General features: G+C 36.5%; 1 protein-coding gene across 2 annotated transcripts; it reads right to left on the bottom strand.

The window, feature by feature from the left end:
* Positions 1–1067: 1067 nt before the first annotated feature.
* On the bottom strand, positions 1068–7785 carry LOC104087301 (uncharacterized). 2 transcript variants are annotated; one of them, XM_009591720.4, is made up of 5 exons: positions 7437–7785; positions 5375–5675; positions 2895–3053; positions 2303–2598; positions 1068–1545 (listed from the first exon to the last, which is right to left on the bottom strand). In XM_009591720.4, exons 1-5 carry the CDS (start codon positions 7635–7637, stop codon positions 1324–1326), a joined length of 1179 nt encoding a protein of 392 aa, XP_009590015.1. In that variant the 5' UTR covers positions 7638–7785; the 3' UTR covers positions 1068–1323. The 2 variants fall into 2 exon arrangements, with proteins under 2 accessions (XP_009590015.1, XP_009590016.1); XM_009591721.4 differs by lacking the exon at positions 7437–7785 and adding an exon at positions 7086–7201.
* Between the last annotated feature and the right edge of the window lie 4740 nt (positions 7786–12525).

Raw genomic sequence — 12525 nt, 5'->3', positions numbered from 1 at the left:
GTAGCTTTTTTTCTTAAATAGATAGGGTTTTTAGTTAAATAAAGATGGGCTCTTGATTTTTAAATGTGAAGGAACACATTTTAAAAAATATTTTGCTAATCTGAAGGATCACAACCCTTCAATTCAAGGCATCATTTTTTTCAATAAATACGTAGTTCTATTCTAATGGCCAAATAGTTTTTTTTAAAATTAGTTACTAATAAAAGAACACAACTATTAAGAAAAGACACAATATAAATTAATATTTTAAAATATTTTTTAATTATTATTGTAAAATATAAATATATATTATTAGAAGGGTAATTTGGTAATTCAACTTTTTAATGGTGGGCTTCCCACTTTTAATATAGTATAGATAGATATAGATTTATATATTGTTCTCATGCCAGTTTTGGTTGTATAAACTTTTTTGAGATCAGAATAAACAAACGACTCAAAAGAAGGGAATAAAATGGTCAGAATAACCCTAAAATTTTTTAGATTACTAGATTCATTTTTCTTATTCAAAAACTCTAATTTTCCAGATTGTTTTCTAAATTTTTGCCCCCTTAAAATTACAATAATTGAAAATATAATACAAACTAAGGTTAGTATATATGAAAATTATCACAAATATATCAATGCTAAATTGATAAGAAAAAAATACAAAATCGGGATGAAGCATTTGTAGTCAAACACATTATTCTTGCACATATATTTACGTACACTAAACTAGTTATTATTTAATAGAGAAAGGAAGGCCTAACAAATTAGGTAGCCTAAAATATTTGTACTTAACCAATGAGGAAGAATGTCCTACACTTTCTAGTTGAGGTCAAAGCCATCAAAAGTCATGCCAATCAAAGTATTCTCCTCATAAACAAGCCTATCCCCATCCACTTAGTTCTCACAACTAAGAAAGAGGAAAAAAGCAGAATACGCATCTCCAACCACAAGCACTTCTTGACGTTTTCAATCAACAAAATGTCATAAAATATCCCACATTTGTTCGTAGTTAGTATGCCAACTCTCAGCTTCTCATAGACAAGATTATTAGGAAAAAGGAGAAACTGGTCCGCCAACAAAAATGATAGGAGCGGCTATTCCATTATGCATATGCCATTAAACTTTCTCAACCATCCACAGATAAATAGCTGTCGTTCTATTCAATAAGCGGTACAACAGCATCTACGCCCATTGTTAATGACTGTCAACTAAATTGCTCAAATTTCCTACAACATTAAAATTACTGAAATACTCACTTCACCCAGTGACCCGTAAAAAGTATGTCAATCAATATACACAATCCAAAATCTTCCCGTCTGTGGCAATTGCTAGTGGCGATTAAGAATCCTGGTTATCTATCTGGAGATTTAAAATTTGTGAAACCACAAGCTTAGAAAGCTCGCTAATTGCAGCTTGGACTGGATAATCATCTCTGTCTGTGTGCCTTGACAATCCAACAAACTGTGAACGTAATGTATTGTATTCATTTGCAGCAACCTGTGTCTTTTTTGACGTAGCTACAACTTTCTCCAAATCGGATTCTGATAATGGCCTTGGCTCCTGCTTGAAGAGATACAGAAAAGATATTCTCCAAGTTAAGCAACTTTGTCTCGTGACAATCTTGTGAAGATAAACAGAAACAAGTATGTCCTCGAAATGCCGTGCAAATACAGTGACAATTTTCCCTAGCAAATCTTCCCAATTCCAAGCACAGGGTAATAGAAATCAACCAAACAATCGAGCAGAAACTAAAATCACAAATAGGTGCTATAATTCACCAATCTCGAGAATGCAAGTCCAGTAATCCAGGGTCGACCACCAACTATGTCACAGTTGCAGATTGGAATGGTTGAAAAACAAAATGAAAGGATTCTTTACTTTTTGAAGAATACTTTTCTTTTTCTTCAAGGACATGTTAAAATCAGAGTTGAGGTTAAAAAATTACAAAAAAAATCAGATTTGAGGTCTTGAAAAGGCTAGACATAATTTAATTTTAATGAACCGTGAAGGAAGGACATCTATAAAAGATTCCCTTTCTAGGTACTGATGCCTCCCTCTGTGTCTGCGGTGTACAGATCTGCTCAAAATTAGAGCAGTTCAAGTTGATCAGCTAAGGTTCCTCGTAACCCAAAGAAATGGTAAATTTATATTTCAAAGCAAATCTTTATTTTCTTTTTCCCTTATTTTTCTATTTGTTGGGAACCCCAAGCAATGAGTGTCAATGGATAAGCCATAGGTTGCTTACTAGAGTAAAGATTTCTAAGCCAATATAAATTCAATATAGAATTTCTAAAAAAATAAATAAAACAATACTAACCGCGGAAGGATTTCCATTTTTCTCGTCATTAAGCAGGTCACGGATAGGAAAGTAGGCAGCTTTTTTACAGAGCTCAAGAAGATCTGAACCAGTGTATCCATCACATAAACTAGCAATGCGGTCATAGTCAATGTTATCTTCCACTCTCTCTCCCCTCAGGATCACCTTCAGAATCTCAATTCTCTCTCTACGGTCGGGGAATCCAATCTCAAAGGCCTGAGGAAGACGTCGAAGAATTGCTTCATCAAGCTCAGATGGGCGATTAGTTGCAGCAAGAACCATTACCCGTGCATTCTCTACATCAGGCATTTCATGATGATTAGAGCCAACAGAACCCCAAAGCTAGACCACATTAACTAGATAAAAGACATGACTATTCAAATTATGATAGAATCCTCAAAATACATAAATGATAGTGAGGATTTATATGCCAAACCCAACTATCTTTGGATGTGGAGTACAAAGTGATATGAAGTTCACCAATCAGTTCCCGTCTACAGACACACACAATATATATATATATATATATATATATTCGCAAGGTGCGAGAACACTACTGCAACGTATTCAACAGATTCAGCAGTGAACTTACGATCTGTGGTAAAACCATCCCATAAAGCCATGAATTCAGTCTTCATATTTGTTAATGCTTCATGATCTGAAGTCTTGCGCTGACCCAAAAAGCTATCCACTTCATCAATAAATATAATTGCTGGCTGGAGCTTATATGCCAAACTAAATACGGCAGAAACTGCAATTTTCACAAGAATAAGTATCAATTAGTTAGTATGGTACTGTGCTGACATACTACAGAGAACTAAAGGAAATTTTAAGACATTATATGATATGAGGGAATACACAAATCATACACACAAGCCACACTACAGAGAATTCAAGTAAGAGCCCTCTGCGTGTAATTAGGATTACGATATAATATTTATGGCTTTAAGGATTTAAATGACCTCAACTTAGGGGTTATTCATGAGGAATTCGAGCCGAATTTCTAGGCACCTGAGTTTTATAGCATAGCAAAGTTCACAGCTTCTTCTTCCTCGAGATCCATTTTGCTGTTAAGACAATGGAAAGCCCACTAGTTTCCAATTGTTCTACCTAGGATCAAGCCTCAAATCAGCCGAATACTCCATGGTGATGAATGCATCACTTTTCTTATATTACTTTTGTTTTTTTCCTTTGATAATTCCCGAGGGCCAGCGGCATAAGGTTAGAAACTCGGTGCATAATGCACTTGTACCCATCTCCAGTTAAATACTAGGATCTCGCCTAAGGTAGAGTTCGAACTCGTGACATGCGCCTAAGCATACATCACGCATTGTGCTCTTACCACTAAACCAAAGCCGCGGAGGCATATCACTTTTGGTTTTAAAACAAAGGTATCCCCCCAACTTGAGGAGATGAAATTATTTTTCTAATTTTTTCTGAGGAAATAAAATTATATGGAGCAACTAAGTTGATGACTGCGAATGAGTTATCGATCATGTCTATGCAGGTAGCTTGATGGAGAGCACGTATGAACTTACAGCATAGACTACTTCTCCACCAAAACATATGAAGCAAAGAAGTACGAAAGCTCATGATTCAAGTTTCTTTTTTTAATTTTTTATTAAGCCTTGAACATACCCCATATCCTGAACTTTCTCCAAAGTCCATGCCACTATGCCAGGTAGATGAAGCATTAAATCCCATTATCTACTTTGCAACATTTTCCTCCCGAAATTCCTCCTCAGCAGATGTGGGGAGCCATTTGTGGCACTTAAATAATCCATTTAAACGGGCATCACTTTACACAATTAGAACCTCACTGACCCTTAAAGCTGGCAAGTTTTCTAAAAAGTAAAAAGAGCTGCAAGATAGCGGAAACTAAAACTCAAACATTACATAAATGAGTGCACAAGTTATTTACATACTAACTGCACTAAAGCAATTTAAAGAGCTAAGGAAACCACTACATTAGAGACATTTTAAAAGCGTCAAGTGTTTCAGAGTTGGATGATATCATTGCCACACAGTAAATGAGTCTCAAAATTAATCAAAACGTCTTCCTTTTCTTATTTCCAAATCTAATTGGCATATAAATCAACTAACAAATAAGTGCAGAAATTGAATAGAGCTCAGCCAAGAATCACGACCTATCCAAAAAATATTGACAAATATCTTGATTTGGCGTTTATGTTTTATCTCTCAAAAGTCTCTAGCTACTTTTGGTGCTTTAGCCAACATTATTTTGAAAATTATTCCTAATAAGTAACAGGAAAGTTAGGCTCTCCTGTTTCCTCAAATCTCCAACTTCACTAGTTCATGTAGCACTGTTCATAGCAAAAGAAGTCCCGTCGATAACAAAATCAGTGTTATCAAAGGCGAAAAGCGCAAAAAAGCTCCAAAATCCGTTGGGGCTTCAAGCGCAAAGCGCAAATAAAGCGTGGGCTTTAATGAAAAAAGGCGCAACTAGAGAAAGAGTAAAAATATGTATATGTAGTCTAAGACCAATAATTATAAGCATGAATAACTAATATATGGACAAAGAAATTGAAAAACAAAATTACGATAAAGTGAAATATCAATTATTTAGTGTCACCTTTTCAGGATTACACTCGATGGCAAGGAAAAGCCTTGATGCAACACTGAAGCGCCCACAAAGCGAGGCGAAGCGCTCAACATGTTTTGAGCCACGCTTCAGGGCTTAAGCGCGCTTTAAGCGCGCCTTTAACAACACTGAACAAAATGTTGAAAGAGATCTTTAAAATTAGCAGATCATCTGTCCTGTTGAGGTCATGCAGAATGCCAAAACCGAGATGAACGTAGAAAGGACCAGCCAAAATTAGCGACTTCCTCGTGGTATAGACTTTAGAGTAACATGACATAGTACTTATGTTCTCTCGGATACCTTCGTTTTGGACCGAGTGTAATGCTTGTGGGCCCTCAATAACACTCACTAAAATAAGACTCAGAAAATTCAATGCAATCATGCAAATTTCAGCAAGTCAAACAACACACCCAAGAGAAGATACTGCTGAGGAAAGAACCCTGCAAACTGAAGGTAAGATCTACACTCACCTAATTTTTGTGCATCACCGAACCACTTGCTCATCAGATTTGATATTCTCACGTTAATAAAAACCGCACCAGACTCTTTAGCAATTGCTTTGGCAAGCATAGTCTTTCCAGTCCCAGGTGGTCCATAAAGCAGGACTCCTTTTTGCGGACCCAGCAGCTTTCCATGAGAAAATAGCTCAGGTCTCCGCATGGGAAGAATTACTAATTCATATAATGCTTGCTTAATGGATTCCAACCCACCAATGGAATCAAACTCCACATCTATATGATCAGGGTTCACTACATCACAGGCTATCACATCCTGTTAACACAAAGTACAAAAGAGCGATAAGTTATCCCATCTCAATATGAAAATGATCGAATTTAATATGAGAATGATAGTTTTCAACTACAAATTAAAACTACAAGTCTGATTCACCAAAATTATTCACACCAAGAAAGAATTATGCTGCTAAAAAATAAATCATATAACTTAAACCTTTTTTTAATGACAGTGGTGTTCCGGCCAGCTTCCCCACCTAGACTATTCCATCGGGTACCTGCTACCTCTCACCAGCATAGACATCGAGTAACTCTGCCCGCCAAAGCTTAGACAAATGTGAAGAAATCACCTAATGTTTTTTGCCGCCTCTAGGAATCAAAACTAAGACCTCATGGTTCTCCTCCCACTATATTGACCACTAGGCCACACCCTTGGATAAAATATAACTGAACCAAATATGTCTTTAAACCTAAACTTTTCAGATATCACAGGCTATTATTCCCTTAAATACTATGTTGAAGGTTGTGTTGGGGGGAAGCTCTCATAAATCAATAGGAAAATGATCCTAATCAAAAGAAGTGAATATAATGTGCACTATCCGATACTCTAATAATTCAGAATGATAAAGACAAATAAAAGTATACTATCATCTTCAATAAATAAATATCACCTAAACCAAAATTTTAGAACAGTGGGTCAGACTCACAAATACAACAATTTCACAAGAAGTAGGAGGGCGCAAGTTCTAAAAGCTAACGACAGTGTTGTCAAAGGCGAAAAGCATTAAAAAGCGCTCCAGGTCTATCAGGGCTTTAAGCGCAAAGCACAATTAAAGTTTGGGCTTTAGTTAAAAAAGGCGCAACGAAGAAAAAACTAAAAGTACATATGTAATGCAAGAAAGAAAATAACAAGTCCATTCATAATGATTTCCTTAAAAATTGATAATATCTTTTAGCCAATTATATTTATTGTTTTGTACCACTCTATTCAAGTTAGAACTTATTGGCAATGAGGCGTGGGCCTTAGTTTCTTGCCTACACTGAAGCACAACCTAAGTGAGGCAAAGTGCATACCCTGAGCTTTTTTGAGCTTTGGAGCTTAAGCGCACCTCAAAGGAGCCTTTAACAACACTGGCTAAGGACTCTCTTTAACACACCCAACGCCATCAATATTACTTTAGCCAAAAGTGTTGTATTATGCAGGCTCATTCAACATAAATACTAGTATTAATTAATAGCATCTGAAAATATAAATCCAAAATCTCTGCAAAATTAACCAAGATTAGCAGACTGAAATCTCCTTTACAACTTTCATCTACAAGTACCATTGCTCACAATTAATAGAACTAAAAAAACCATTAAAATATGAATTCACAATTTCACTAAGTGTAATGTGTTCGGCGGTAAGAATCTAAATATTGAACCCATTAAATTTAAATCGTGATTTCACCTCTGACCATAAATAAGCCAGTAGCATCCAGAACTAGGAGATAAGAGCAAAAACCAAGACCAAAAATAAGCACAAGGGTAATGTATATTGAAGTCCGCGTTAAAAAGAACTTAGCTGCATTTGGCTCAAACTATATATAAAGTTTTAAGAAAATATATATATATATATATATATATATATATATATATATATATATATATATATATATATATATACACACACACTAAATTAGGACCGAGGTAATACTGGCCTCTGGAAATAAGTACTAGTTGAGAAAATAAAAGTAAGCAACTTTATAAACTATTACGGTATATCTGAGCCGAAAAAAATTAGGCAAGATTGGATAATGACCTCATAAGGATTGGTATGAATGAGGGGTCGGCCCAGACGCTTAGCAATTTCCTTCTTGTGTTCCAGAGCCTTCTTGGATGCTTCCCGGTTCGGGTCAAGCTGTCGGAGCCCCACAAACAACACGAGGCAGCTAAGAGCAGCGCTTGCCGCGTACAGAATCAACTCTTGCACGAATTTCGTCTCTGAAGAATTACTCTTCATCGTTATCAGTAGATTTTTTAGATTTAGAATAAAGGGGTAAGTTTTTGGATGAAGAAAGGCGTTTTTGGGTTTCAAAACACATAAATAGAGAGACTCGTCTTGGTTATCAAGAAAACTTGAGGATTCTGACGGTTTGTCGGAAAGGAGTGTAATGTACGTATTTGCCCTTACCCCAACGATTAAGCTCTTGGCGGCGCTCTTTTTGGGCCAGAATCACATGCCACTTTACAGTTTGGGCTCAAACATGTTCCATAATGGGCTCTTACCCAATCATTGTTATTTGCCACCCTGACCAAATAAAAAGGAAAAACTTTTGCGACACAATAAACATACAGGAGTACACGGTATTTATCATTCTTAGTAATACTTTCAGAAAATTATCATTCGTAGTTATAGTTGAATTTTATAGCAAATCTACTTGAAAGTACTGAAATAAGAAATCAATTATTTTGAACTGAAACAAAAGAGCAACAAGCTCTTGTAGCTCACTTGGTTAGACCACCTGCTTAGTAAGTAGAGGTCTTGAGTTCGACTCTCAACGAGATAATTCTATTTTTATGTATTTCTGTATTCCACCTTGGTTGCATGCGCAACGAATACAGTCGATACATGTTGTATCCTTTGTATACACCCATATATTTCACCTTAGTTGTATTCGTTCGCGTTGATATATGTTGTATTTGTTGCGCGAACGAATATAGTTGATACATGTCGTATTTTCTCCTTCTTACACTGACTTAAAAGAGTACCTAAGGCGGATTAGTGATTTATTTTCAAAAGAAATTTTATTTACCGTAGCTTTTAGACAGCTAACAACTAAGCCACTAATCATAAAACTAATAAATAAAGTCGGTCACTACAGAGACAACTCATAAAAGCCGTTTTAGGTTCAAGGGCTAAAGCTTCTATTCTCATTATCTTTAATAAGTAAAATAGGCAAATATATAGGTCCTTAGTAGCATTGACAAAGAAGAAGGAGCCGGTTAAAAGAAAGCGAATCTTTCTATTTTTTTATAATTATATAATAATATAAAATATAAAAAAATTATTATTATATATAGGTCAGCTTGGCAAGCAATCCTCCCTCTTGATTTGAGGTGTGAAGAGAAAAATTTCTTTTTTATGACGTCATGGTAACAAGGTCCAACGATGAATCTAACATTAAAGACGGTTACTGTGTCTTAAACGACGCGATATATGCTTTAAAGAGGGTTTTCATGAAGGATTGTGGGATAGCCTTCTACTCAAACCGCGAAAGAATATAGTTTACACATGTTGTATTCGTTGTGCGTCTGAATACAAGATATACAAGATGGTAAAATTAAACAGTAGCTACGATGGTAACTAGGCAAACTATAGTTATGTATGTAATTAGGCTCTAAACTATAATTCTTTATGAAAATTTCTCTTAAATTGCTTTATTTTTAATGTTTTTTTTAACTTAAACAAAAACTTTTATTAGGTAAATCAGCAACCAATAAGTTACAATAAAACTAGGAGCATACTCCAAAAAGAAAAGACTAGCATAATTTCTAGACTCTCGTACCAAGCAATGAGCAACTAGATTCGCTCACCAAGAAATGACAATTAGGATTTCTCCTTAGCAAGAAATGACAGTTTTCTAAAAGTACTCCAAACTCTATAAAACCTTTACTTGAGGTGTTATAATTAAGCATAATTTTCTGGGCATTTTATTCAACTATACCCGAACCATTAGAATGTTAAATACTCAGAACATTCACTTCTTTTTAATGTCCTTGGTCATTTGATTATGATAGAACCTATAATAGAGAAAGGATAAATACCTAAGTAGCCCCTTAAATTTGGTGTATTTTGTAAGTTAGATACTTAAATTTAGTTAGTGACCAAATAAGCACTTTAAGTTGGCTGAAGTGTATCCCCTTGACTCCTCATGCAGACATGGCCACTTGCGTGTTTTCGAATCATGTTTGAGCGCGTAAATAATTTCTTTTTTGGTAATCAGATTTATAATGTATTTAACATTTGTTTAGATTTAACGCATCATCACATGTGGGTTTCACATTTACCTACATTTAATTAGTTCTACTTATTTCCTACCACCACATACTTTATAACACTATTAAAAGGAAAACAAAATAATTGAATGTAAAATTAAAGTAAGATAATCTAGAATAAGTCCAAACAGAAATTTACAACAACAACAACCCAGTAATAATCTCACTAGTGGGGTCTGGGGAGGGTAGAGTATACGTAGACCTTACCCCTATTCCGGAGGGGTAGAGAGGCTGTTTTCGGGAGACCCTCGGCTCAGAGATAAAAGATCTGTAACAACAACAGAAACCAGATAAATAATATCAGCACCATAAGAGACACAAATAAGTGGAAGGACAATAATTATGGTAATAATAGAAATTAAAAATAAAAATAAAAATAGTGTGATGAAACAAAAACCGCTAGCAGTCCTACACAAAACACTATCAGACTAGCCGGAACAACGAGAAAAAAACGCTCAACTATCCCTAACCTACAACCCTAATACTCGACCTCCACACCTCCATGTCCAGGGCCATGTCCTCGAAAATCTGAAGTTGTGCCATGTTCTGCCTGATCACCTCGCCCCAATACTTCTTAAGTCGCCCTCTACCTTTCCTTGTACCTGTCAAAGCCAACTGTTCACACCTCCTAACCGGGGCATCTAGGCTCCTCCTCCACACGTGCCCGAACCATCTAAGCCTCACTTCCCGCATCTTATCGTCCATGGAAGCCACGCCCACCCTCTCCCGAATATCCCCATTCCTAATCTTATCCAGCCTAGTATGCCCACACATCCATCTCAACATCCTCATTTCGGCTACCTAGAACCATGGTCACTTATCTACTATAAGACTAATCAAGTTATCGAGTTTTCTTTTTATATACTATATTTGAAAGAATTTAAGGGTCCATCAAACTATATAGAGAACCAGGTTCTCTATTAGTTCCTACGGAACACACGCACACTGCTGTAGGTAAATGACACAAAGAAGTTTTACGTGAAAAATTCTCAACTCACGGGATTAAAAACGACGACCTACCCTTGTAGGACTTCAACTTCACTACTGAGCAAACTTTAGATTACAACCTATTGTAACCTGAGAATTAACTTCTTAATCCCTTACTAACTTGTAACAACCCTATTATAAGCCACTTTGTAATAACTCTGTTACAAAAACTTACAACTCGACTAACTCTAGCCAAGACACAAATACAAGGGTTTATGATTTACAAAGGTTTCCTATACAATGCTTCTAACTAAGCTAAGTAGGAATTACAAGTAAAGAACTTTAACAAAGGTACAACACAACTAGGGACATGTAATGACTCAATACATGAAACTGGTCCTTCGTTATATTGTTCTTTGTTCTTGATGCCCTTGAGAATCAATTGCAAGATTGGCACAGACTTGAGAGAAAATGCTTGATCGATTCTTGAATGTGCAAGTGTTTTGTTTTACCTTTGATTGATGTAAATAACTCATTTGTGACATCACTTGAATGATGTAAGCAAGTTAGGTAAAGGGCATTTCCCATAAAGTTGACTGGTGCACTATTTTTGCACTGTTACGTGTGCAGGCAGCAACTTTACAGCTGTGAGGAGTTGACTTGTACAGTCACCACGGGAACTGGTGACCATCTATTCCCTCTGTTGTTTCGTTGATTTTGAAGAGTTGAACCACGTTCCCGAACTAAGACTTATTATTCTTTAAGTACTTGAGAATGTGTAACAGGTTCCTTATCTGGTTCTTATCAATAAGTTTGTTAGATCATCAAAATATAATAGGGATACGTATAACCTATCAATTTCTCTCTTTTTGATGATGACAAACTTATAATTGAAGTTTCCCCTAAGAGCCATAATGGTAGATCAGTTTCCTGTATTCCCCCTGAATCTGTTCCCCGGACCCCTCAATTATTTTTTCCTCTTTTGGCATCATAAAAAGATCAGTAGCAAGCAAAAAAAGTCTAGCTTGGTTAACTCATGCCACATGTGTGCACACAATCATGACTAAAAATAGAGCAAAAGAGCAAGACATACACAGCAAAAGGATGAAACTTTCATTAATTTTTGGAAATTAAGCAGGGAGCAGTTCCATTGTTACCAAAACATCCACAAAATAAAAACAACAAACGGTACCAGTCATAAACATCATTAAGACTAAAAACAGAGGACGAACACTAGGAACTTAACACTGGGAACATGACGGCTATTAAGGAGCACTGGAAGGGGGAGCACTGGAGGCAGAGGAAGAGGCAGGAGTTCTAAGAAGGATGTCCATACGAGCATTTGCAGACCCTTGCTCGGTTAGCAACCTTTCCTTCAGGTCCTCAACCTGTTTCCTGAGAGCAGAATTTTCCTTTGTCAGGCGGGCAACCTCTGTGTTTTGGGCACTACTGGAACCAGTTGCCTCCTGGGTCTGACTGAGCTGACCTCGAGAATGGCATTCCGAGCCTTCAGCTTCCTTATTTCTTCAATAGCACTGTTTTGAGCGTTGATCAACTGAGAAATGGTCGAATTGTTGCCTACCCCTCCACTCCTTTCAATGCACTCACACTCTTCAAGGGTGGTTTTAGAGAAAGATTGCTTGCGAGTTCCTTCTTTAGCCTGTCCCAAGGGAACCTTGAAGAATTCAAACACTTTAGTGAGGAGAAACCCGTAAGGCAACCCATGATTACCTTCCTTGAACTCTGCTACTTTTTTCATATGCTCTATCATAAGACCAGGCAGGTTTATGGTAGTGTAGCCATCCAGTGCTTCCATGAGAAACAAGTCCGCTCGTGATGTAATTGAGCATCTTTCAGCACGTGGGAGCAGAACTTTGTTCACCATTTCGAACAGCAGTTGGTACACTGGAAGGAGTGCCTTCTTG

Source organism: Nicotiana tomentosiformis, chromosome 6, assembly GCF_000390325.3.
Source record: "Nicotiana tomentosiformis chromosome 6, ASM39032v3, whole genome shotgun sequence".
Classification (NCBI taxonomy): domain Eukaryota; kingdom Viridiplantae; phylum Streptophyta; class Magnoliopsida; order Solanales; family Solanaceae; genus Nicotiana; species Nicotiana tomentosiformis.
This window is presented reverse-complemented; position numbering and strand designations above follow the sequence as displayed.